Below are 24,867 nucleotides of genomic sequence, written 5' to 3'. Positions count from 1 at the left end.
GACCAAGAAATGGAGTGTTGATAGGATTATACTGGGGGGCAGGGGGACAGAGAAAGGTGTCAAGATGCTTCCAGAATCCTGACTTAAGCAATTGGATAGACAAAAGCATCATGTACTGAGAAAGGAAATACTGCAAAAGGAGTATGTTTGCACATACGTAACATTTCAGTGGCATTGTATGTGAAGTTAGTCCTCAGAAGCTCAGAAGTCTTTTTTACCTCTGAGGAAACACATGAGGTAGTTTCAGAGTGTTCAGTTTACATACAAACTCAGGACACTGCCTATAAAATGAGAATTTCTTATATCAGTTTAGTTACCAAGTCAAATATGGTTAAATTTTTATTTCAGTCTTTATTTCCTTCTTTTGAATTTTAATGATTAATAAAATTGGAAATAGTAATCTAGCTGAGTAGACTTTGCTGTTTTGAATACAATTGGGATTCTTATAGTAAGAAAGAAGGAAAGAGCATAGATACTCAAAGGGCAATGAACTACATCTTTCATAAATAACATGGCCCTTTAAAAAGTTCAGATATATTGATTGGATCTCCTTGTTAGTTCCTCAGTCTTGTCCAACTCTTTGTGACCCTGTGGACCATAGTCCACCAGGCTCCTCTGTCCATGGAATTTTCCAGGCAAGAATATTGGAATGGGTTGCCATTTCCTTCTCCAGGGAATCTTCCTGACCTAGGGATCGAACTGCGTCTCCCGCATTACGGGCAGATTCTTTACCATCTAAGACACCAGGGAAGTGTATTGATTAGGTGATAATGTTAAATATAGTGTTTCAGTTAAAATATTAAGATTGTCAGACAATAAAAAGAAAGAAAATCTACCTGTAGGTTGTTTATAAGAAACATATTCAAAGTGTAATAATCTAAAAAGTTCGAAACTAAAAAATAGGAAAAAGTACTCTGTAGAAATACTAATTGTTAGTTTTCTGTGCTGTATAACAAATTATCACAAATTTAGCAGCTTAAGGAGCTTCATGGTTTCTTTGGATCAAGAGTCTAGGCACACCTTAGCCTGGTCTACTGCAAGGTGTTGATCTAGATTGAGTTCTCATATTGAGGTATGACTAGGGAAGAATCTGCTTCCACACTCCCTCAGGTTGTTGGCAGAATTAATTTCCTTGAAACTATAGAGTTTGCACAGAAGGCAATGGCACCCCACTCCAGTACTCTTGCCTGGAAAATCCCATGGATGGAGGAGCCTGGTGGGCTGCAGTCCATGGGGTCGCAAAGAGTAGGACACAACTGAGCGACTTCACTTTCACTTTTCACTTTCATGCACTGCAGAAGGAAATGGCAACCCATTCCAGTGTTCTTCCTGGAGAATCCCAGGGACAGGGGAGCCTGGTGGGCTGCCGCCTATGGCGTCGCACAGAGTCGGACATGACTGAAGTGACTTAGCATTTAGCATAGAGTTTGCAGCAACTTACTTCTTCAAAGTTGATAACAGAGATAGAACAGATTGGATAAGAGAGTCATAACCACAGGAATGGCATCACATCATCTTTGCAATATTCTATTGGTTAGGAGCAAGTTGGTTACTTTTGAAGGCCCACCTACACTCAAGTGGAAAAAGGGGTATTATGCAGGGTGTTAATAGGGATCATGGGAGTCACATTAAAGTCAGTCCAACAAACCAACCAAAAGAAGAGATTTCAAAGCAAATAATTGTACTAGGAATAAAAGGAGTAGTAACTTAAGAATTATAAAAAGTTTTTTCAGTTTAGTTCAGTCGCTCAGTCGTGTCCGACTCTTCAACCCCGTGAACCACAGCATGCCAGGCCTCCCTGTCCATCACCAACTCCCGGAATCTACCCAAACCCATGTCCATTGAGTCAGTGATGCCATCTAACCATCTCATCCTCTTTTGTCCCCTTCTCCTCCTGCCTTCAATCTTTCCCGGCATCAGGGTCTTTTCCAATGAGTCAGAAGATAGTAATTTAAAATTTTGTGGGTATCTAAACCCCAAACTCTAAAATACATAAGGAAAGGGTTAAATAATGATAGAGAGAAATAGACAAGATAGCAATAAAAATGAAACACTGTAATATACCCTTCTCTCTCAGAAGTTGATACAAAAAACTGACCAAAAAATATCAATAAGGATGCACCTTGAACAATGCAGTTAAATAAATGTGATGTAATAGACATAACCAAAACATTGTTCCAATTGTAGATTAAACATTCTTGTCAAACTCACATGGGCTTCCCAGGTAATTCAGTGGTAAAGAATCTGCCTGCCAGTACAGGAGATGTGGGTTCAATTCCTGGGTTGGAAAGATCCCCTGGAGAAGGGAATGGCTACCCACTCCAGTATTCTTACCTGAAGAATTCCATAGTCAGAGGAGCCGTGGGGTCATAAAGAACAGCCCAGATGGAAAGCTTAGTTCCAGTGCATCGTAGAGGGTGTTTTCACTAATTGGTGTAAAATGCCATTCAGGGTGCTCCAGCAGCTTGATCTGAGCTCCAAGGATGAGGCAAACCATGAATCAGCAAAGGAAAATAATTCACTTAAAGGAACTCTAGCAGCAAGAGAGGATGAATAAGGATTACATCTAGAAAAAAGCAACTTCAATGAAATAGCTATTTGAAGAGATACATGACAGGTTTAACAAACAGAACAAAACAGAATGATCCAGTAATTCCACTCCTGGGCATATATCTGGAGAATATTCTAATTTGAAAAGATACATGCACTTTAGTATTCATAGCAGCACTATTTACAATAGCCAAGACGTGGAAGCAACATAAATGTCTCTTGACAGATGAAAGGATAAAGATGTGGTACATATGTATACAATGAAATATTACTCAGCTGTAAAAAAGAAGGAAATAATGCCATCTGCAGCAACATGGATGGATCTGGCAGTTATCATACTAAGTGAAGGAAGTCAGACAGAGAAAGACAAATATCGTAGGATATCACTTATTTGTGGAATAAGGTTAGAGTGTCTGCCTCTAATGCGGGAGACCTGGGTTTGATCCCTGGGTCGGGAAGATCCCCTGGAGAAGGAAATGGCAACCCACTCCAGTATTCTTGCCTGGAGAATCCCATGGACAGAGGAGCCTGGTGGGCTACAGTCCATAAGCTCGCAACTAACTAACTAAAAAGTGATACAGATGAACTTGTTTACAAAACAGAAACAGACTTAAGACATAGAGGACAATTGTATGACTACCAAGGACAAAGGACAGGAAGGAGGTGGGGATAAATTTAGGAGTTTGGAATTAGCAGATACAGACTACTATATACAAAATAAACAGGGTCTTACTATAACAGCGCAGGGAACTACGTTCAATATCCTGTAATAAACTCTAATGGAAAAGAATCTGAAAAAGGAGATATATATCAAGTTACATATTTATGTGGGCATCTGTGTGTGTGTGTATATATATATATATATATATATATGGGCTTCCCTGGTGCCTCAGATGGTAAAGAATCCGCCTGCAATGCGGGAGACCTGGATTTGATCCCTGGGTTGGGAAGATCCCCTGGAGGAGGGCATGACAACCCAATTCAGTCTTCTTGCCTGGAGAATCCCCATAGATGGAGCCTGGGGTCACAAAGAGTCTGACAGGACTGACCCACTAAGCACAGCACAGTGCGCGCACGCGCGCGCGCGCACACACACACACACACACACACGCGCGGAAAATACTGCAAAGTGTACTACTGGTTTACAAAAGAAGATAAGGTAAATGTTTGGTTTTTTCCCCTTTGTCAGCTTACAGGATAATGAATTGGTTCTTTATCATCTTTGGGGAAGTGTTTTATTTTAAACTCTATAATTCAGTGGTATGTTATAGATTTCAGTCTGCTGCATTTATTATCTTACTGAATCTCAGATTGTCTCATCTTTGGTCAGTGGGAGCAAAGATGTTTCCTGAGTCCTTTTGATATGACCCTGATACTTGTTGACTGATGAAGAGACAGTATTTTGTTTTGTTTTTCTTCATTTTTCAGAAAACCTCAGGATGTTGTCTGTGCTTTTGGGAATGTGGATTTTAGGGATCCATTTGTTTTCTAGGATATTTGATACTTAGCATGATCTGTGAAGTGATTTGTAGGCTGATATTCCTTGGAATTTATGTTACTTACAAAGAATAATGGTTTTATCTTTTTAGTATTTGTGTGTGTGTGCCAGGTTGCTTCAGTCACGTCTGACTCTTTGTGACCCCATGGACTGTCACCCAACAGGCTTCTCTATCTATGGGATTCTCCAGGCAGGAATACCAAAGTGGGTTGCCATGCCCTCCTCCAGGGGATATTCCTGTCTCAGGGATCGAACCCCCATCTGTTACATCTCCTGCATTGGCAGGCAGGCTCTTTACCATTCAGGCCACCTGAGAAGCTCATTTAGTATTTATGGAGACTCAAAAGTAACCAACAGGCCTCCCTGGTGGCTCAGACTATAAATAATCTGCCTGCAGTATGGGAGACCTGGATTTGATTCCTTGGTCAGGAAGATCCCCTGGAGAAGGGCATGACAACCCACTCGAGTATTCTTGCCTGGAGAATTCGATGGACAGAGGAACCTGGTGGGCTACAGTCTATGGGGTCGCAGAGAGTCAGACCCAACTGAGTGACTAACACACGCAAAAAGAACCAGCATTTTCTAGCAACAGATGTAGAGGCCTATGTTAAGCTGGTTTATTCAGTCAGTTAATATTTGAATGTTTACTCTGAAACAAACTCCACAATAGCAACTCTGGGAAATTCTAACAATTATGAAACCTACTTTTTGTTTAAAATTTCTATAAAATAAGTTCCAGGGATTGATTTTAAAATTGCTTGTTTCAGATCTGTCACGAAATCGCCTCTCAGAAATTCCCATAGAAGCATGTCACTTCGTTTCTCTTGAGAATCTCAATTTATACCAAAATTGTATTCGATATGTACCAGAAGCAATTCTAAACCTACAAGCGCTAACTTTCTTAAATATTAGGTAAGAACGTTTTAAAAAATTTTAGTTTTGTGTGATGTTTCAATTTTCCTCTTCTCTTTCACTAAAGTTATCGTTATCTGAGGGGTGGTCCTGTGGCTAGGACCCCGTGCTTCCATTTTAGGGGGTACAGGTTTGATGCCTGGTCAGGAAACTAAAATCCTGCATTCTTTGCAGCCAAAAAATAGAAGTAACACTTTTTAAAAAATTACATCATCTGTTTATATCAGCAGTATCTCTTCATGATTTTAGGCTAAGTTAACAGTATTTTCTGGGTCCCTCTAGTTTCTTCCTTTGTCTTTACCTTTGCAATAGTTAACAAACTCTAATAAGAGCTGTTACCCTAATTGTCTTGTAGCAGTGGTTCTCCAATTACATTGTCAAATAAGTTTCATCAAATAAGAATGGTAGATCTGAAATTATTTTGATTTTTGTGATTATGTATTTTTGTGTACTAAGTTCTGAACATATAAATGCATTTATTTAACTCATCTACTCCATTTCATATCTTACAAGACTTCTTTTGTTATTTCATTATAAAAAGTTATAAATGTTGACTGGAGAAAATAAATTTAGAAAAGTAAAGGAAATCCATCGAAATGTGTCTGAATTAATAGATGAGGCCTTTAGTCAAATTTTTAAATAAATTTTTCCCCTTGTCAAGAAATATCCTAAAAAAAAAAAGAAATACCCTTTGGAAATATTTTTTATATGTAATCATTTAATGCACAGTTTATATATTTCTAACACTCCTTTTTTCTCTCAGATATTTACTTATTCTTTCCATTTTTTCCTATAAAAGTAGAACTAGTAGACAGCTTTGTATGTGAATGTCTAATTATTAGATATTAGAAGTTTTAATGGCTCATGATCTGTTAATAAAATCATCAAAAGAGCTTACAAATGGGGGCAACTGTTACTAAAGATTAAGATGTTAAATATGCATAAGGAAAATTTTAACTTAATTTTATCCTTATGATAGATGTAATTTTTACTTCCATTTCTGATTTGTATACTTTTATTTAGATAAAATATTTCTTATCTATAGTTCAGTTAGTATGATATATCTGAAATCACAATCTGTCCCTTGTTTCCCATAGAACTATATTTGGGTTGTTTATATACATTTGGTTATAATGCTGTAATGATGAGGCAAGTAAATTACAAATACTCTTAATGTTTAAAACTCTTTGGAAAGAAGAGGAGAGGATGTTAGTTATCTACCCTATTTTAAAATAATTTTTTCCTGTATAAATTTAACTGTAATACAATAATATGATTTGCTTATGAGACATTTCATTATTTGCAAAGGAGTTTTATGGTGCAAGAGTCCTGTAAACCCTGTGATTTACAGATGAGGAATCTGTGTAAGATGCAGATAAATTAAATGCTTTACCTAAAAAACAAAGCTGACGAGTGAGTTTGACAAGTGACAAACTTGAACTCAAATCTGTCTGTTTTTTCAAACTCAAATCTAATATCCTGTTTCTTTCTTGTAAGATTTATATTTGTTATTATACTGAGTGTAGAATGAGAAAGATGGCAATTTTTCTCCCTGAGTGTTGGGCTCTGACTTAGTTCCTTTTCTGCTTACCCATTTAGTCGGAACCAACTGTCAACATTGCCGGTACACTTGTGTGAGTTACCATTAAAAGTTTTAATTGCTAGTAATAACAAATTGGTCTCACTTCCAGAAGAAATTGGACATCTCAGACATTTAATGGAACTTGTAAGTGAATATTTCATTTTTTGATTGTTTTATGTATATATGTATGTGTATTAAAAAGCAGAAATATCACTTTGCTGACAAAAACCATAGCTTTGACTATACGGGCCTTTGTCGACACAGTGATGTCTTTAGTTTTTAATATGCTGTCTAGGTTTATAATAGCTTTCCTTCCAAGGAGCAAGCATCTTTTTATTTCATGGCTACAGTTACTGTCAGTAATTTTGGGGCCCAAGAAAATAAAATCTGTCACTGCTTCCGTCAGTCAAAAGCCTATACATTTTAAAAATCAAATTATAGTACAAACTGTGGAATTATTCCTGGACACAGAATCATAGTATTTTTTACAACCGGGGGCGGGGGGTGGTATTGTGTTGTACAAACCTCATTTTGCAGATAGTTTAAAGCTGGCAAGTTTGTTGTATCAGTACAGTTCTTTACTTTGTATCTTTTTGAAATAGGATGTGAGCTGCAATGAAATTCAAACAATACCTTCCCAAATTGGTAATTTGGAGGCCTTGAGAGACCTTAATGTAAGAAGAAATCACTTAGTACGTTTGCCTGAAGGTAAGAAACTGTGAAACAGTTGTTTTGTTTTTTGCCTTTTTCTCAGAGTGATGTGCACATCAAAAATGTATAAAAGTTACAGCAAGTGTTTGAGATGTAATGATTTATTTAATACATGTTATCCGTTCTGTTGTAGATTTTAAAAGCTAGACTCTTCATTGAAAAGCTCCAATAACTATTGAGTAATGATGGTAATTTTAGATCCTGTTAACTGATAACGTAGGGTTCCTGAAAGTTTCAATTGGCATAACTACTTAAGAGAAATTTCACATGTTTTTGATAAATCATATACACGATTACTGGAAAATATATAGCTTTGACTAGATAGACCTTTGTTGGCAAAGTGATGTCTTTTTTAATATGCTGTCTAAGTTTGTCATAGCTTTTCTTCCAAAAAGCAAGCGTCTTTTAATTTCATGGCTGTAGGCACCATCTGCAGTGATTCTTCCTGCACCAGAGATTCACATCATTCATTCTGAGAAATTGTTTTATATCTGTTTGATAATTTCCTGTCTTCTGATTTCTGTTTTCTCTTTCAAGAATTTTTGTTAATTGGATAGTGGACTCTTAATTGATCTTATGGTTTTCTTATCTTTTTTTATTGTTCATTTCTTTGTCATTTTGTTTAACCAGGTGGTAACAGTTCAACCATTTATAGTCTAACCACTCTTCTGAATTTTTAATTTCTGCCATCTAATTTTTCATCTCTAAGAACCCTTACTTTTTACTGATTTAAAAACAAAATCCTTTCCTTTTTCAGTAATTTAGTATTTTATTTTTCTGAAATTGGAGACATTAGTTCTAGTTTTCAGGGTTTTCTTCTGTTTCCTGTAGGTTAACCTGTTTTTTTCTGCACTCTTTTTTTTCCTTTGTTTTGTGTATTTTGATTTCTCTCTTATATGTTGAAAGCTCTTCTAAATGTTTGTGGGTCATATGCCATTTATACAAAGCTAATTAGAAATTCCAGGTATACTGGGCAGACATTGTATTAAGCAGTAAGCTGGATATTTTATTGGAGGAAACTCTATATCAGTATCTAAAGGCCTTTTGTATGGGACTATATAGTTTGTCCAGAGAAAGATGTTTTCTTTCTTCTACATGGTGCATCTTCCTAACTGCCATTCAAGGCTAGGGAATGGGGTGAGGTTGTGTAGCAAAGTGCTGAGGTCTTGTCACTAAGTGTGTAGACTTTCACTTAAATCCTCCATTTTTAGTAGGCAACTCATCCTGACTTTCCATTGTGCAGTCCTTGAGTTCAGAGGCTTTCAATTCAGTTTCACTAAAGGATAACTTGGTGATTCCTTTTGTGAATGAAAAGCAGCATGCATAGTTGGGATTGAAAACCTATGCATCTAACTTGTTTTTATACAGATGGTCATCTGATCCTTTTGTTATTCCTGCCTTTCTGTGGTATCAGACCTAGTTTCTAAGACTTTCTGTTGTTCCATAAGGGGTCACAATTTGATGCAAAGTTGGGCACAGTAAAGGACAGAAAGGATATGGACCTAACAGAAGCAGAAGATATTAAGAAGAGGTGGCAAGAATATACAGAAGAACTGTACGACAAAGATCTTAATGACCTGGATAACCATGATGGTGTGATCACTTACCTAGAGACAGATATCGTGGAGTGTAAAGTCATGTGGGCCTTAGGAAGCATTACTATGAACAAAACTAGTGGAGGTGGTGGAATTCCAGCTGAGCTATTTCAAATCCTAAGAGATGATACTGTTAAAGTGCTATACACAGTATGCCAGCAAGTTTGGAAAACTCAGCAGTGGCCACAGGACTAGAAAAGGTCAGTTTTCATTCTAATTCCAAAGAAAGGCAGTGCCAAAGAATGTTCAAACTACTGCACAATTGCACTCATTTAAAATATTAGCAAGGTAATACTCAAAATCCTTGCAGCTAGGCTTCATCACTGTGTGAACCAAGAACTTCCAGTTGTTCAAACTGGATTTAGAAAAAGCAGAGGAACCAGAGAGCAAATTGAAAACATCTGTTGGGTCATAGGAAAGGCAAGGGAATTCCAAAAGAAAATCTACTTCTTCACTAAAGGCTAAAGCCTTTGTGTGGATCATAACAAACTGTGGAAAATTCTTAAAGAAATGGGAATACTAGACCACCTTACCTGCCTCCTGAGAAACCTGTATGCAGGTCAAGAAGCTACAGTTAGAACTGGACATGGAAGAGCGGATTGGTTCAAAATTGGGAAGGAAGTACGTCAAGGCTATATATTGTCACCCTGCCTATTTAACTTATATGCAGAGTCCATCATGTGAAATGCTGGGCTGGGAGAATCACAAGCTGGAATCAGGATTGCTGGAAGAAATTTCAATAACCTCAGATATGGAGATGACACCACCTTAATGGCAGAAATGAACAGGAACTAAAGAGCCTCTTGATGAAGGTGAAAGAGGAGAGTGAAAAAAGCTGGCTTAAGACTCAACATTCAGAAAATGAAGATCATGGCATCTAGTCCTATCACTTCATGGCAGATAGAAGGGGAACAAGTGGAAACAGTGACAGACTTTATTTTCTTGGACTCCAAAATCACTGCAGTGAATGCAGCCATGAAATTAAAAGAAACTTGTTCCTTGGAAGAAAAGCTATGATAAACCTAGACAGCATATTAAAAAGCAGAGACATCACTTTGCTGACAAAGGTTGGTCTAGTCAAAGCTATGGTTTTTCCAGTAGTCATGTACAGAAGTGAGAGTTGGACCATAAAGAAGGGTGAGTGCCAAAGAATTGATGCTTTCAAACTGTAGTGCTGGAGAAGACTCTTGAGAGTTCCTTGAACAGTGTGGAAATCAAACCAGAATATTCACTGGAAGGACTAATGCTGAAGTACCAATTCTTCAGCCACCTGATTGAAGAACCAATTCATTGGAAAAAACCCTGATCGTAGGAAAGATTGAAGGCAGGAGGAGAAGGGGGTGTCAAAGGATGAGATGATGGGATGGCATCACCAACTCAATGGACATAGTTTGAGCAAACTCCAGGAGTTGGTGATGGACAGGGAAGCCTGGCATGCTGTAGTCCATGGGGTTGCAAAGAGTCAGACATGAGTGAGCAACTGAACAGCAGCAACAACATAAGGGGTCAGATAGTTTGCTTTTCATTAATATTACCATCCCTAAGCACCTAGATTTCATTTTATGACACTTTGCTATATATCAGTTAATCACTAAGAAAGGATGAACATAAATACTTAGGTTAAATCAATTATATTTAGATAGAAGCTCATGAAGAAAAAAATGTCTAGCTTTGAAATATCATTGTTTCTTTCCACCTTACTTCCCTGCAGAACTAGCAGAGTTGCCTTTGATAAGGTTAGACTTTTCCTGCAACAAAATTACAGCAATTCCTGTCTGTTACCGGAATCTCAGGCACCTGCAGATGATCACCCTAGATAACAATCCACTGCAATCTCCTCCTGCACAGGTAAACCACAGTTCATTCGAAGTATGTTATAAAGTTTTTGCACAAAGGATGAAGTTTAAAAGTTGTAAGTTGTATGTATTTTTTGTCAGAGATTAAGTTCTTTTAAAATAAATTCACACTCACATGTATTCTTTAAAATCCTTGAAGTAAATGAGATGGTAGATATTAATGTTCCAAAAATGTTTTTCCTGTCACTAAATTGACTTTTTCACATTTGAAGGGTTCTTCCTTAAAGTTTTTTTTTCCCAATTAAATTTGAGTTATTTCTTTCTAGTAAAACTTAAATGAAGACAGTAGACAGTGTAAATGCTAAAGACAAAATACTCAGCTCAGCTCAGAATTAAAGATCATCAGTGTATTTCTCATGACTGTTGTCTTTGTACCTTCCTGTTTTCTAAAATCTTAAGTTCCTCCTTGAGTCAGTTTGGACTGAAATGAAACTACTTAATGAAGTTGTTATAAGGTAGCTTTACATACAGATTTTAGACATTCCACAATCTAAAAACTTTTTGTCTTATATTTTTCACCGTAGCTTTCCTTACTCTGCAGTTGATTCAGCCTTGTACAAGTGTCTACATGGTGGCTGTTAAAGTGTTTGAGTAAACTTTGTAACTACAGAAAGGTCTCATATCCCTAAAGAGTTTACATGTTGATTTGTAGGACAGAAATAAATAGGTGGCAACAGAACTATATATGACTTTAATATTTAATCATTTCCTGCTTTTCTTTCTTACAGGAAGTAGGATTGAAAACATAATTGTGCATGATTGTTAGATTTCTAAAAACAAAAGTTGCCAGTAGAATCCATGGGGAGCAATGCTTTAAATCTCTCACTGTGCCTAACTAGTCAATATAGGTTTACTTGGTAGTCTAACAGTGTTTATAATCATGAATTATGTATATTATATTACTAAAACTTATTAGTGACTAGAAAACAAAAACCTACATTTATATCACTTAAACACCTAAGGTAACAAATGATATAATGTGTTATAATGAGTTAATTTTTAATATTACCATATATACTTAATAGAAATACCTTCTATTTCCAATATACATTAAATAAAAACCTGACTGTGATTTAAAAGGCAGGGGCTCCTTCAGTTAAAAAAATAAGTAAATTTAAAATTAAAAAAAATAAAAGAAGCAGAAGGAAAAAAGTTTTGGGTACACATATATTTCAGATGAATAATAATTTGTTTCTATATGTTACTTTTCTTAGATATGTATAAAAGGCAAAATCCACATATTTAAATACCTGAACATGCAGGCTTGTAAGAATGCTCCAGATCTGCCAGATTATGATAGGAGACCCATGGGTTTTGGCTCCTGGTGAGTATATTGTATTCTTTGATTTATTATTTTCCATCTCACAGAGAATCAAATAAATGGGACCCTTAAATTTGCCTGACAGTTTGTTTGACCAAAGCAAAATAACCTATTTTGACGTTATTTTTCTAGAATGCTTATATTAAGTAAAAAGTTGATTACATAGATGTGACCAAGTATAGTTCTAAGTCAGAGTTTCTTAACCTCAGCACTGTGGATATTTTGAAATAGATAATTATTTGTGGTGAAGGCCTGTCCCGTACACTGGAAGATACTCAACAGCTTCCCTGGCTTCTGGAGCACCTTCCCAACGTGACAAACAAAAGTGTCTCCAGTTATTACCATATATCCTCTGAGAGGTCCTCAGTTGAAAACTGCTGCTCTAAGTGACTTTAATACTAACTGACCTTGGCTCTCCTGTTAACTAACTCTATAACTTAAGGCAACTCATTCAAACTTTCTGGGCTGCATTTTTCACAAAGGGAGTGAGGGGGTTGGATTTGATGACCATTAATGTAACTTTGGGATCTTTTAAGTCTGTGAATCCCTCAGCTGAATATAGCATCGGACTTTTACAAAGGCATTTTCTTGGCATTCCCAACCATTGCAGCAGTCTTAAGTAACAGGAATTAAATTTATAAGGTCTTTAAACAGGCAAAATAGATGTCTCAGTGAAGGTGTAATAATGTTAATAAACTTTACTCAAGAGAACCCTTTAGGCAATCTCCTAGAACTTGTCACATTTTACATAAAAGCACAGTCCTAACCTTCTCAGTGTCCTAACTTAAAACAGATTAACAAACTTCTATTTTATTAGAGTTTCTAAAAGCAGACATACTAAAAATACAAAAATAATTCAAAGAAAAAAAAACCATAAAAAGCAGATGCATATTAACAAAATTCAAATTAGTGATAAATTCTGAAAGGGAGAAAGATTCCAAGTGAAGGACACATAAGGGGGCTTTAAAGGTATTCGTGTCTCACCATACCTTAAAAGCTATGTCAGTTATAGGTATTCTTTTATTTTATATGATATTTCATAATTTTAATAAGGTTTTTAAAAATAATGAAGCTCTAGAAACATAGCGGTTTGACATCACCAGGCATATATGTAAAGTACCCTTCATACTTTAGTAATATTTTAAGTTATTACTATATTTTAGCACTGTATAGTAATTGATGCTACTTAAGAAAATGCTAAGATATATCTTCCCAGTAAAGGGAAATACATATTATAATTTAAAATTTTTAAACTATATTTTTAGCTTTCTCTGCCTAAAGTCTTCAGAAGCAGCTTTGTAATGATAATCAGAGTTTTTTGATCTGGCTGTTAGACTGCAGATTTGTATAGACTGAAGGACGTTGGGAACACCAGCTTTAATCTAGTTGTTTTGATCTAGTATACTTACACAAGTACAGGGAGAAATTATGCATATGCATAAAAGATTCCCACCAGAACATCCTCAGTACTAGCACTTTTACCTCTGAGAAGACTAAAAGCAGGTATGTGGTGTTAAGGAAGACAAAAAAACGTTTCGAACTGATGATGGAGGAGGTGGAGATTAGGTCTTACAGTGTGCTGATCTAGGTCTGTCTTAGAGGAAGAATTTTGGCAGTGGGGAAGATATGAGGAAAGCCAGACCACTAATCGGAGAAGGCAATGGCACCCCACTCCAGTACTCTTGCCTGGAAAATCCCATGGATGGAGGAGCCTGGTGGGCTGTAGTCCATGGGGTTGCTAAGTCGGACATGACTGAGCAACTTCACTTTCACTTTTCACTTTCATGCATTGGAGAAGGAAATGGCAACCCATTCCAGTGTTCTTGCCTGGAGAATCCCAGGGATGGGGGAGCCTGGTGGGTTGCCGTCTCTGGGGTCGCACAGAGTCAGACACGACTGAAGCGACTTAGCAGCAGCAGCAGACCACTAATACCAAGAATTTTTAAATTTTCTCCATTATTTCCTTTTCATTTGTTTTTCCTCTTACCTCACTTCATTGCTTAAAATATGGAATTCTTATTTCTTATCTCTAGAAGAAAGTTTTGTTTTTCCTATTTAAATATTTCTAGAAGTTTCTACTCCTGTACTTTTTTTTTTTTTTTTAAATGTACAGCAACAAAAAAAGTAGCTTTTAGAGGACTTCACTGGTAGTCCAGGAGTTAAGACTCAGCTCTTCCACTGCGAGGATTTGGGTTTGATCCCCCTTCTGGGAACCAAGATCCCACATGCCATGAGGTGTGGGCAAAAAAGTAAATAAATAACACTAATTTTTTTTGAGTAGTTTTTATCTTATATATACACGAACTTATTTTCTCAAGGAGTTAGTAACCCTTGCAAAGGAAAAGTTTTTCTTTCCTGAAGTAGCAGAGTAGGAATATTAAACTGCTGCTGTTGCCTTGAGGTTTGTGTGTGAGAAGATGAATAGTGATTACTGGGTGTGTGTATGTGTAATGATTACAGAGCATACCTGAAGAAACCAAGGAGGAAACATCATTACCTGTTTGAGCAGTGAGCTTTGATTGAGGGCTTCCGGGGTAGTTACAGAATCTTTTTCTCTCTGATTCTGTCCTTAGTTTTGAGGACTAAGAAGTCTTTACCTAATTTCTTTGAATATTGCAGTCTTCCTTACTTTCCTTTTAAAAAACAGAAAAAATTCCTGGGAAGAGATTTGTGTTTGCTAAAAGATAAAAGAAGGCTTGAGTCAATAGAGAAACTTTTCCTAGATGGGAAGTCTAGATAGCATAAACATATCATGTTTCTCAAAGGAATTAGTAATTACAGATCTAATATATTCCAGTCCCTATATATATATATTCACTTTTCACTTTCATGCATTGGAGAAGGAAATGGCAACCCATTCCAGTATTCTTGCCTGGAGAATCCCAGGGATGGGACAGCCTGGTGGGCTGCTGTCTCTGGGGTCACACAGAATCGGACATGACTGAAGCGACTGAGCAGTAGCAGTTGCTTTTTAGTTGATGAAATGAGGAAAGTTGACTGGAAAGGGATGTGTGGTAATTTTCTGGTGAAGTAGAAGTGTCCTGTATCATGATAGGGTTGTATGTTACAAAGATGTATTCATTTGTCAAAGGTTTGTATATTTCAGTGTATATAAATTTTACCTTAAGGAAGAGAGTGCTATCAAAAACAAAAATAATGGAGAGGGGCGTTGGGAATGGCTAGAGGAATAGATGAAGTAAGAGTGTTGATATTTTTGAATGTGGATAGTCAGGACATCAAAGTTCATTATTCTCTTCTATTTGCTTTCTTTGAATTTGGAGTTTTTCATACTAAAAAGTTAAAGGAGTACTCACTTCATTCTAAACAATTAAGTCCCTAAATGCAATGAAAATATTTATTACTAAAACTGCATCTGTTTCAAATGTTAATTTTTAAAGTATCAAACTTCACAATAAGAACTAAAGTTTCTTTTCGGCAGCCATGAAGAACTGTACTCAGGTCGTCCCTACGGAGCGCTTGATTCGGGTTTCAACAGTGTTGACAGTGGTGATAAGAGATGGTCAGGGAATGAAGTAAGTGTTTATGGTACATGTTGCAACTTCTGATTAAGAGGAAGTAAAATGATGAAAATGGAAAGTGTCTTAGTTGGACTCAATTTCTTGTTATATAAAATACAGAAAAGCCAAATGAGGAGTAAAACTCCCACATAGTCCTATCACTCAGAAATGGTATTATGTTTCTTCATTGTCGTTTTAGCATATTGTGTTTTACATGTTTGTTATCTCATTGTCTCGTATAAATCATTTTATATCCTGGAAGATCTGAATGGGAACTGAGCCAGTTACATGGGAAACCTAAAATTTGAGTGCCTGGGTAATCTTGAGCAGAGAGGGGTAGAAGATCTCCTAGAAGGTGAGAAAATAGAACTATAGGCTGATGGGTAATAAGATAGGAACCTAATGAAGTTATCTACATGCTCAAGATAAATAAGTAACTTTCCAACTAATTATATAATTTTTCTCTTTTGTTTTAATTATTAATATTATGTTTTCTCTCTTTAAATTACTAAGGTACAATATTTTAGCTGTAAATTAGGTTAAATGATAAAAAGATTTTGTTAGCAAGACTGGTAGTATACCATTTTTAACATTGTTTTATTTGGAGTCTAAAGCAAATTAGTTTTAGGATACAGCCCATTTGTCATTTGAAATTGCTTGTCTATTTGTGTGTGGTTGGGTGTGTACATGATTGTGGCAACATCAAAAAAGATACTTTTTTGGGGGGGCTGCACTGGGTCTGTGTTGCTGCTCTCAGGGTTTCTCTACTTGTATCAAGCAGGGTCTACCCTCTAGGTGTGGTGTGCAGGCTTCTCATTGCAGTGGCTTCTCTCGTTGCTGGAGCACAGGCTTTAGGGCCCATGGGCTTCTGTAGTTGTGGCTCCCGGACTCTAGAGCATAAGGTCAGTAGTTGTGGCACACAGCCTTAGTTGCCTCACAGCGTGTGGGATCTTCCCGGATCAGAAATTGAACTGGTGTCCCCTGCATTGCAAGGTGGATTCATAACCATTAGACAACCAGGGAAGCCCCATTTTAACCATTGTTAAGTGTGCATTTCAGTGCCATTAAGTACATTGATATTGTTGAATAATATGTGCACCTTTCTAGATGCATCTCTGGAATTATTTTCCTCTTTTAAAAAAATATAAATTCTGAGTTTATTCTATAAATACCTTGTCTAATATTTGAAGTGATTTATTTTAGTGTTTCTGCTATTTTTTTAAGCCTACAGATGAATTTTCAGATCTGCCTCTTCGAGTAGCAGAAATTACTAAAGAACAAAGACTACGAAGAGAAAGTCAATACCAGGAGAATCACAGCAGTTTAGTAGTAACAAATGGTGGAGGTAAACATGATTCCTGACAACATCATCTCTGACTTTTTAAATGGCCTTTTCACATCCATTCCTTTTATTTGTATATCTGTAACTTCTTCCATTCTTTTTTTAGAGACCTCCCTCCTCTTCTCATATGATTAGGAAAAAAAAATGTTTTCTATTAGGATTTGATTTCAATTTTTCTATGTTTTCTGGCTTGCAATTAAAATATAATGTTTTTCTCTTTATTTTGGGAGAGAACTCTATTAAGGACAGTTTATCTGGAATAGACCTTTGCTAATCTTTTTTTTTTTTTTTGGCTGTGCTGAGTCTTGTTTGTTGCATGGGCTTTTTCTCTAGTTGGCAGTGATCATACACTGCATTTTACACCGCAGTCTCCAGCTGTGGTGTGTGGGCTTCTTGTTGCACTGGCCTCTCCTGTAGTGATTTGTGGGCTCTAGGACGCTCAGACTTCGATAGTTGCAGCAAATGGGCTAGTAGTTGTGGCTCCCGGACTGTAGAGTACAGGCTCAATAGTTCTGGTGCACAGGCTTAGTTGCTCCACAGCATGTGGGAAATTCCTGGATCAGGGATCGAGCTGGTGTCTCCTGCATTGACAGGCAGATTCTTCACCAGTGAGCCATAGGTGAAGCCTGATCTTTGCTAATCTTGATTTAACCATGATCTTCTTAGAAGTATTCTCCTTTTTAAAGATTCTCTTTGTGGTCATTTTGTGACCTCTTTTAGAAATTCAGTGTATTCTTGATGTCTGCCTTGTCTTTCATCTGAAATTGTGCTCAAGGGCATCTGAATCTTATTTATGTGCTTCTCACCTCAGAGCATTTTGAGAAGCAAAAATTCCTCAAATGATTCCCTTCCATCCACAAACTGCTGCAATATACCTGCAATACTGACCTCTAAAAAATATTTTTCTAAATAGGAAAATCTTTTTTTCTAGTAATGGACAGCAGTTACAATAAGAGGAACAGTCATCAGTATCTTATTTCTTCATCACCAAGTCTTTCCTCCTGTCTTTTCACTTTTATTTAGAGTTGATTGTGTTAGGTTTTCTGCCTAATTCTTCAAAGAGATATGATTAAGCCCCAAACCTAAAACATCCCCCCAAAATGAAGCAAAACCTAAAAGAAGATACACCTTTCAACGTTAAAAAATTATTCTTACTCTTTTGTCTCACAGAGTCAAACTTGTTTAAAACAGTCAAGAGCTAGCCAAAGAAAAAAATACTAGAGGTCTAAATTCCAGTGATTACTATCAATTACTGCATTCTTTACAGTGAATCAAGACTAGGGCTTTTCTTTAGCCTGTTCTTGTGAGTGACATGGACTAAACGATAAAGACTTATGTAATTTAAACTTATCCTTCCCACTTTCATAATAGAAAATGTTAAGGAAAAGAAAAGAATGCAATTTAGTGGTTTTTGTTGGCCATCTAACTTGAATTTTTTTTTTTGATGTGTGTGTGTGTGTGTTTGTGTCATATGGACAGTGGAACATGATCTGGATCAGATCGACTATATTGACAGCTGTGCTGCGGAGGAAGACGAGGATGAGGTGAGACCACACAAGGGCCTGGACTCAGACAGCCTCAGTTCTCAGTTTATGGCATATATTGAACAACGGCGAATCTCTCATGAGGTAGTATACATGTTTAAACCTAAATTTGTTGCCATCCCCTAGTAAAAACAATTTATGATAGTCTAAATATCTGTCATATCAGTGGTTTGTTGGTTTAGGCTCAATTATTTGTTTTATTATCTTTAGTTCCAATTTTATTCCTTTTTCAAGCTATTTTTAAAATCAGACAGTAGTCTTAAGTAAAGTTGAGATTTATTTTTCAAATAAAAAGACAGATTTCAGAATTTTAAAGAAGTCCTAAGAAAATGCAAAGGAATATGATGCTTTTTATTGTTATTCTTATGCTTTTTTATTAACTGATAAATCATAGTTTGGTCAGTAATTAAGAATTGAACCAACGGCAGACTTTTGGAGCAACATACAAACTCAACCATAGAATTTTTATGATGAGCTTAATTATATTGGTGCTTTTATGCTAAGTCACACAGACTATAAATTGTTTGCCATTAAAATTCCTGGGTGTCTGTTATAGTGGAGCATTGAGTTGCCTTAGAAAACAAATGAGCATTCAGCCCACTGCGAAGTCTCTGCCAGTTCCCCAGGGGTCTCAAGTAGAAATAGCATTCTTCAGTGTATCTAGTCAGCATAATAAAATGGCTCCACTTCAGTGTGTGTGATGTTAATGTCTGGAGTAGGTCCCGGGCTCTGAGCAGGGATTATTTGAGAAACACTTGGGGCCTTTTTGAAGAATGATGTATTTAGTCTTTTAGAAATAGCGAATAGTCACTTCAAGTGGAACATGTTATAGAGTGTTATTATCATTCTTAAAAAAAAAAAAACTTGGTTCTGAAGACTTTTGAACACAGTATTTTTTGTTGGTTCAAAAGACACTCTTGTATTTAAAGTTTGATAAATACGTTATTCCCCCCACCCCATATCTGAGGGGACTACATTCCAAGAGCACCAGTGGATGGATGCTACTGAGCCCTATATGTACTATATTTTTTCCTATACATACATACCTATGGTAAAGTTTAATTTATAAATCAGGCACAGTAAGAGATTAAGAATAATAACTAATTATAAAACAGTTGCAACAGTATACTGTAACAAAAATTATGTGAATTTGGATGTGTGCACACCCACTGTCTCTTCTTATCTCACTGCACAAATTTAATGCCTTTCCCATCTTCGCTAAGCATTCATTTACATACACCGTGGCTGTGTAACGTTTGCAGTTTGAAGTGCAGTAGCAAAACTAGCGTGAATGTCTCTTTCCTTCTTCACAATTTCACAGATGGAAGCTTCGTTCTTACTCTAGATCTTACCTTAGAATTCAATTTTTTTCTTTCCTTATTAATTCAAAAACTTTCACCTTTTCACTTCAGTGAAGCATTTTACTACTTCTCTCAGGCATATCTAAATTACTAACGTTACTACTTTTATACTTGGGGCCATTGTTAATAAAATAGGATTACTTGTACACAAGCACTGGTGTACTGCAACAATCTGATAATTGAGAGAAACTTAACTGAGCCAGCTACTAACTGACTAACAGGCAGGATACCCTGTTGAAAGGGATCATTTATAACCCAGGTGGGATGCAGTGCGACAGCCTGTGATTTTACCACACTGCCTAAAATGGCATGTAGTATAAAACTTACAAATTGTTTGTTTCTGAAATTTTCCATATAATATTTTTGGATCATGGTTGACTATGGGTGACTGATATCTCAAAAGGTGAAACCAGCCAGTAATATCCATTGCTGTGAATCAAAGTCCTGCAGCCTACAGATAGCAGTGTGTACTGGTGATTAATGAAACTGCTTGTGGTTCAGGCTGTAAGCATTGCTGCTAGAGCAAAGGGCATCTACTTGGCAATAAAATTTAAGTTAACAATGCCCATATTATAATCTTGGGGTGTCCTTTTTCTTTTCTTGTAGACTTTCTCTTTGACTATTTTATGGTTAATTATCCTGTGTAGATGAGGTATTTCTACTAAAAGTGAAAATGCCTGTTACACTGCTGGTGAAAAATTGTAGTATCATTTCCTTAATCCATTATATTGGCTAATTTGTAATATATTTTTTGATTCTATCTACCTATTATGTATAGTAGTCTTTATGATTCTGTCATAAGGCTCTTTAGGACTTCTGTGTCATAAGGCTTTTGAAGCTTGGCGTATATAAAAATCTGCCTGCAATGTGGGAGACCCGGGTTCACTTCCTGGGTCAGGAAGATCCCCTGGAGAAGGAAATGGCAATCCACTCCAGTATTCTTGCCTGGAAAATCCCATGGACAGAGGAGCCTGGCAGCCTACAGTCCATGGGGTCACAAGAGTCAAACACGACTTAGTGACTAAACCACCACCCGTATATAAAAATAAAATGAAGCAGTGTTATTTTAAATGGTTTAATAACCAGTGAATAAATATTTTTTTATATTCTTGGATACTGCCTAAAAATGAGTTGTTAAAACTATTTGAGAGTTTAAACACTCTGCTGTTATTTAAGTTTTATCATAACACTTGTCACATGCATAGAAATATTATGACAAAATAGGGTATGGCTTATAAACTGTAACATATTTACTTTTTAAAATTAAACTAATGTTGCATTCATTTTGTCATGAAAATTTCATGTACCTCTTGCAGTAATTTTAAGTGGAATCACAGTATTGTAAAACCTGGGTGATAAGTCATTGATGGTAGCATACTAAGAGAGATTTCTGTTTACTTAAAAACTTAAATTCACTAAAATTAGAATAAATATCCTCTCATCCAGATTCTAGAATTGTGTCTCATTTAATATGATCCTTATGCCCAGACTTTACAGGAATCAGCTTTAGCCCTTTGGAGTAATTCACCTAAGATTTTGTAGTAATGTGTGATGTACTTGTTTCTTGGAGATAGACTGTAAATAGTCTTACATTTGATTTTTAGATTTTTAGGGGGAATAAGTTGGGTTTTTCCTCCTTCTAGAATACCCATTTTGATGATTTTCTTTGATGTTCAAGTAGGATTATATTGTTTTTATAGATTCTCACTTGACAGTATACATGGTATCTCTATCTTTGATTTATATTTTTCAGTATATAAGCCATATAACTTAAACCAGTTAAGTTTTCATCAATGATTTTTTTAAATGACTTTTACCCTGTGTGTTTTAGTCGTTCAGTCATGTCCAACTCTTTGTGATCCTATGGACTGTAGCCCGCCAGGCTTCTCTGTCCATGGAATTCTCCAGGCAAGAATACTGGAGTGGGTTGCTATTTCCTTTCTCCAGGGGATCTTCTGATCCAGGGATTGAACCCAGGTCTCCTGCATTGCAGGCAGATTCTTTACCATTTGCCACTATTTCTCTTTTAATTAATACCATGCTGGTGGTGGTTATTTAGTCACTAAGTTGTAACCTGCCAGGCTCCTCTGTTCATGGGATTTTCCAGACAAGAATACTGGAGTGGGTTGACATTTCCTTCTCCAGGGGATCTCCCCCACCCCACAGATCAAACCTACATCTCCTACATTTGCAGGCAGATTCTTTACCACAAGCCAGCGGGAAAGCCCTCATTAATACCATCGTGCTCATGTTCAAGTCGCTTCAGTCGTGTCCAACTCTTTGCGACGCTATGGACTATGCCCTCCCAAGCTCCTCTGTCCATGGGATTCTCCAGGCAAAAATACTGGAGAGGGTTGCCATTCCCTTCTTCAGGGGGTCTTCCCCATCCAGGGATTGAACCTGAGTCTCCTGCATCTTTTGCATCACAGGCAGATTTTTTACTGCTGAGTCGCCAGGGAAGCCCCAATTAATACCATATTTTGCCATAATCAGAAATTACTCTTGAACTTCCCTGGTGGTACAGTAATTAAGAATTCACCTTGCAGTGCAAGGGACACTGGTTCCATCCCTGGTCCAGGAAGATCCCATGTGTTGCCGAGCAATTAAGCCGGTACATCACAACTACTGAGCCCATGTGCTGCAACCACTGAAGCCAGCACTCCTAGAGCTTGTGCTCCGCAACAAGAGAAGCTGCCTCAGTGAGAAGCCCGCACACTAGAACACAGAGTAGCCCATGGTCACTGCAAGTAGAGAAAGCCTGCGTGCAGCAGCAAAGACTCATCATAATAAATGGGTAATAAATAAATAATACATAAAATAAGTAAATAAATCTTTAAAGAAAAAGGAAGAAATTACTTTTTACTTTATCTTGATATTCTACTAGCATCCCCAGGACTATTTGTCTAACATAAGTACAATTTATGATGATGATGAAGTAAAGAAATGTCTCCCCAGTGAACTTCCTGTTACCAGGAATAGTCAAGAGAGGCTGAGCAAAAGTCAGGATAGGATCGGTAGGAGTTCCTGCTCTAGAGGAGAGTTTGTGCTCAGTGACTTCTAAGACTCTTTCCAACTTTCACATCTTACTGTTTTGTAAATATTACTGTATGGTCATTATAAATCATAAAATACAGTGAGAAGAAAATTACATTTTTAAAAAATAAGTGTTTTTGGATTATGAACAGTCTTCTGTTAACCAAAGCAGTAATATAGCCTATAATTCTTCTAAACATGAAAATTCACATTCCAAGATTTTGTTAAAATATTTTTAGTGTAATATAATATACTGATCCCTAAATGCCATTGAAATGTAAACTGTGTAATTACACTTTTCTGGATACATGTGTTAAATTGATTGTTTTTCTGTTTTTGGCCTAGGGTTCACCAGTAAAGCCAATACCCATGAGGGAATTTCAAAAAACAGAAGACATGAGAAGATACTCACATCAAAATAGGTTTGAAAAACCAGTGCTAGTCATTTGTTTCTGTCTTAAAACTCAGTAGTAAGAGCATGAAATGATTTTGGTTTTGGGTAGATATATGTATAATGAAGGTGTTTAGATACTACATGTTTTAAATATGATGTATTTACAGCCAAGTGAAATATACCTTTGTGCTCTAGAATAAGAAGTAAAACTGACTTACTGATTTCTAAATTCGGATTACCTAGACCATTATCTGTATAATTATTTGAAGATAAATAATAAAGTTTATAATGATGTATCTGGATTTATGCATAAATAGAGCTGCATGAATTTCAGGAGTCCAGCGATTTTACTTAAACTTTTGATTAGATGACAGAACAACAGAGAAAACAATATAGTCTTCATTCCCATCTCAGTTGAAGTAATCTTTTATCTATAATTACTGCCTCACAGGATATTTCTGAAATTAGCTTGACCATTTAGAGTACTGCTGCTGCTGCTGCTTTTTTGTTTTCTCAGGAGTACTGCTGCTTATTCTTGAACTCCAAAAAGTTTCTTATCATAAACTGTATCACAATCTTTGAAAAATTCTCAGCCTTTGATTTCTTTGCTTCCTTTTTTTTTTTTTGAAATCTTAAAAAAGTAGGTTTGATAAATCTATTTTTAAGTAGCATTAAATTTGTTGTATAGAAAGTGTCATACATCATTTGCTTATACTTGACAGGATATTAAAGTTGGTTAGAAGGCTGAGCTATAGAGGAATAAAGAAAGTAGGGAGAATAATGAAAGAAAGAAATCTTATAACTTGGCCTTTTCACTCTTGTTAGTTCATGAAGATTTAGACACATTTCATGTCTTTGAAATTTATCTCAAAGTGACCTTTTAGTTGCCAATGTGTCCCTTTACTGAAAATGTGGTTATTTGAGATTCCAGTATCATGCGGGAATTTCTTGTTACAGTTCCCCATGTTGGATAGACCTCTGCTTTATTTTTGGCACCTCCTACCTTCTGTGTCCATCATAAATAAAGCTCAAGGTCTCCAGGATATGGGACACACTCTCAAGGTGAAAGCCAGCTTTTTGCTCAGTTGCCTTACCAAAGTTTTAGTTTTCTGACGCTTCAGTTCAGTTAGGTTTAGTCGCTCAGTAATACCCAACTCTACAACCCCATGGACTGCAGCACGCCAGGCTCCCCTGTCATCACCAACTCCCGGAGCTTGCTCAAACTCATGTCCATCAAGTTGGTGATGCCATCCAACCATCTTATCCTCTGTCATCCCCTTCTCCTGCCTTCAATCTTTCCCAGCATCAGGGTCTTTTCCAATGAGTCAGTTCTTCCCATCAGGTGGCGAAAGTATTGGAGCTTCAGCATCAGTCCTTCCAATGAATGAATATTTAGGACTGATTTCCTTTAGGATTGACTGGTTTGATTTCCTTGCAGTCCAAGGGACTCTCAAGAGTCTTCTCCAACACCACAGTTCAAAAGCATCAATTCTTCGGCCCTCATCTTTCTTTATAGTCCAACTCTCACATCCATACATGACTACTGGAAAAACCATAGCTTTGACTAGATGGACATTTGTCGGCAAAGTAATGTCTCTGACCCTTATATAACAAATTACCACAAATTTAGTTACTTAAAACACACCTATT

The 24,867-nt window shown here is 36.6% G+C and overlaps 1 protein-coding gene across 13 annotated transcripts in view; it reads left to right on the top strand.

Annotated features, from left to right (window-relative positions):
• LRCH3 (leucine rich repeats and calponin homology domain containing 3) overlaps positions 1 to 24,867 on the top strand; it is a 105,804-nt gene that overhangs the window by 37,641 nt on the left and 43,296 nt on the right. For 9 of the 13 annotated variants that reach the window (XM_069556461.1, XM_069556472.1, XM_069556448.1 and 6 more), the window contains exons 2-10: positions 4,816 to 4,960; positions 6,560 to 6,686; positions 7,145 to 7,250; positions 10,560 to 10,696; positions 11,919 to 12,028; positions 15,465 to 15,558; positions 16,768 to 16,888; positions 18,365 to 18,513; positions 23,169 to 23,245. In XM_069556461.1, the coding sequence (XP_069412562.1) occupies positions 4,816 to 4,960; positions 6,560 to 6,686; positions 7,145 to 7,250; positions 10,560 to 10,696; positions 11,919 to 12,028; positions 15,465 to 15,558; positions 16,768 to 16,888; positions 18,365 to 18,513; positions 23,169 to 23,245 (1,066 nt within the window). The remainder of the gene's footprint in view (positions 1 to 4,815; positions 4,961 to 6,559; positions 6,687 to 7,144; positions 7,251 to 10,559; positions 10,697 to 11,918; positions 12,029 to 15,464; positions 15,559 to 16,767; positions 16,889 to 18,364; positions 18,514 to 23,168; positions 23,246 to 24,867) is intronic. The other 4 variants (XM_069556481.1, XM_069556491.1, XM_069556465.1 and 1 more) reach the window with 1 other exon arrangement.

This window comes from Ovis canadensis, chromosome 1, assembly GCF_042477335.2.
Source record: "Ovis canadensis isolate MfBH-ARS-UI-01 breed Bighorn chromosome 1, ARS-UI_OviCan_v2, whole genome shotgun sequence".
In the NCBI taxonomy this organism is placed as follows: Eukaryota; Metazoa; Chordata; class Mammalia; order Artiodactyla; family Bovidae; genus Ovis; species Ovis canadensis.
The sequence above is the reverse complement of the archived record's forward strand: the minus strand, read 5'-3'. Positions and strand labels throughout refer to the sequence as shown.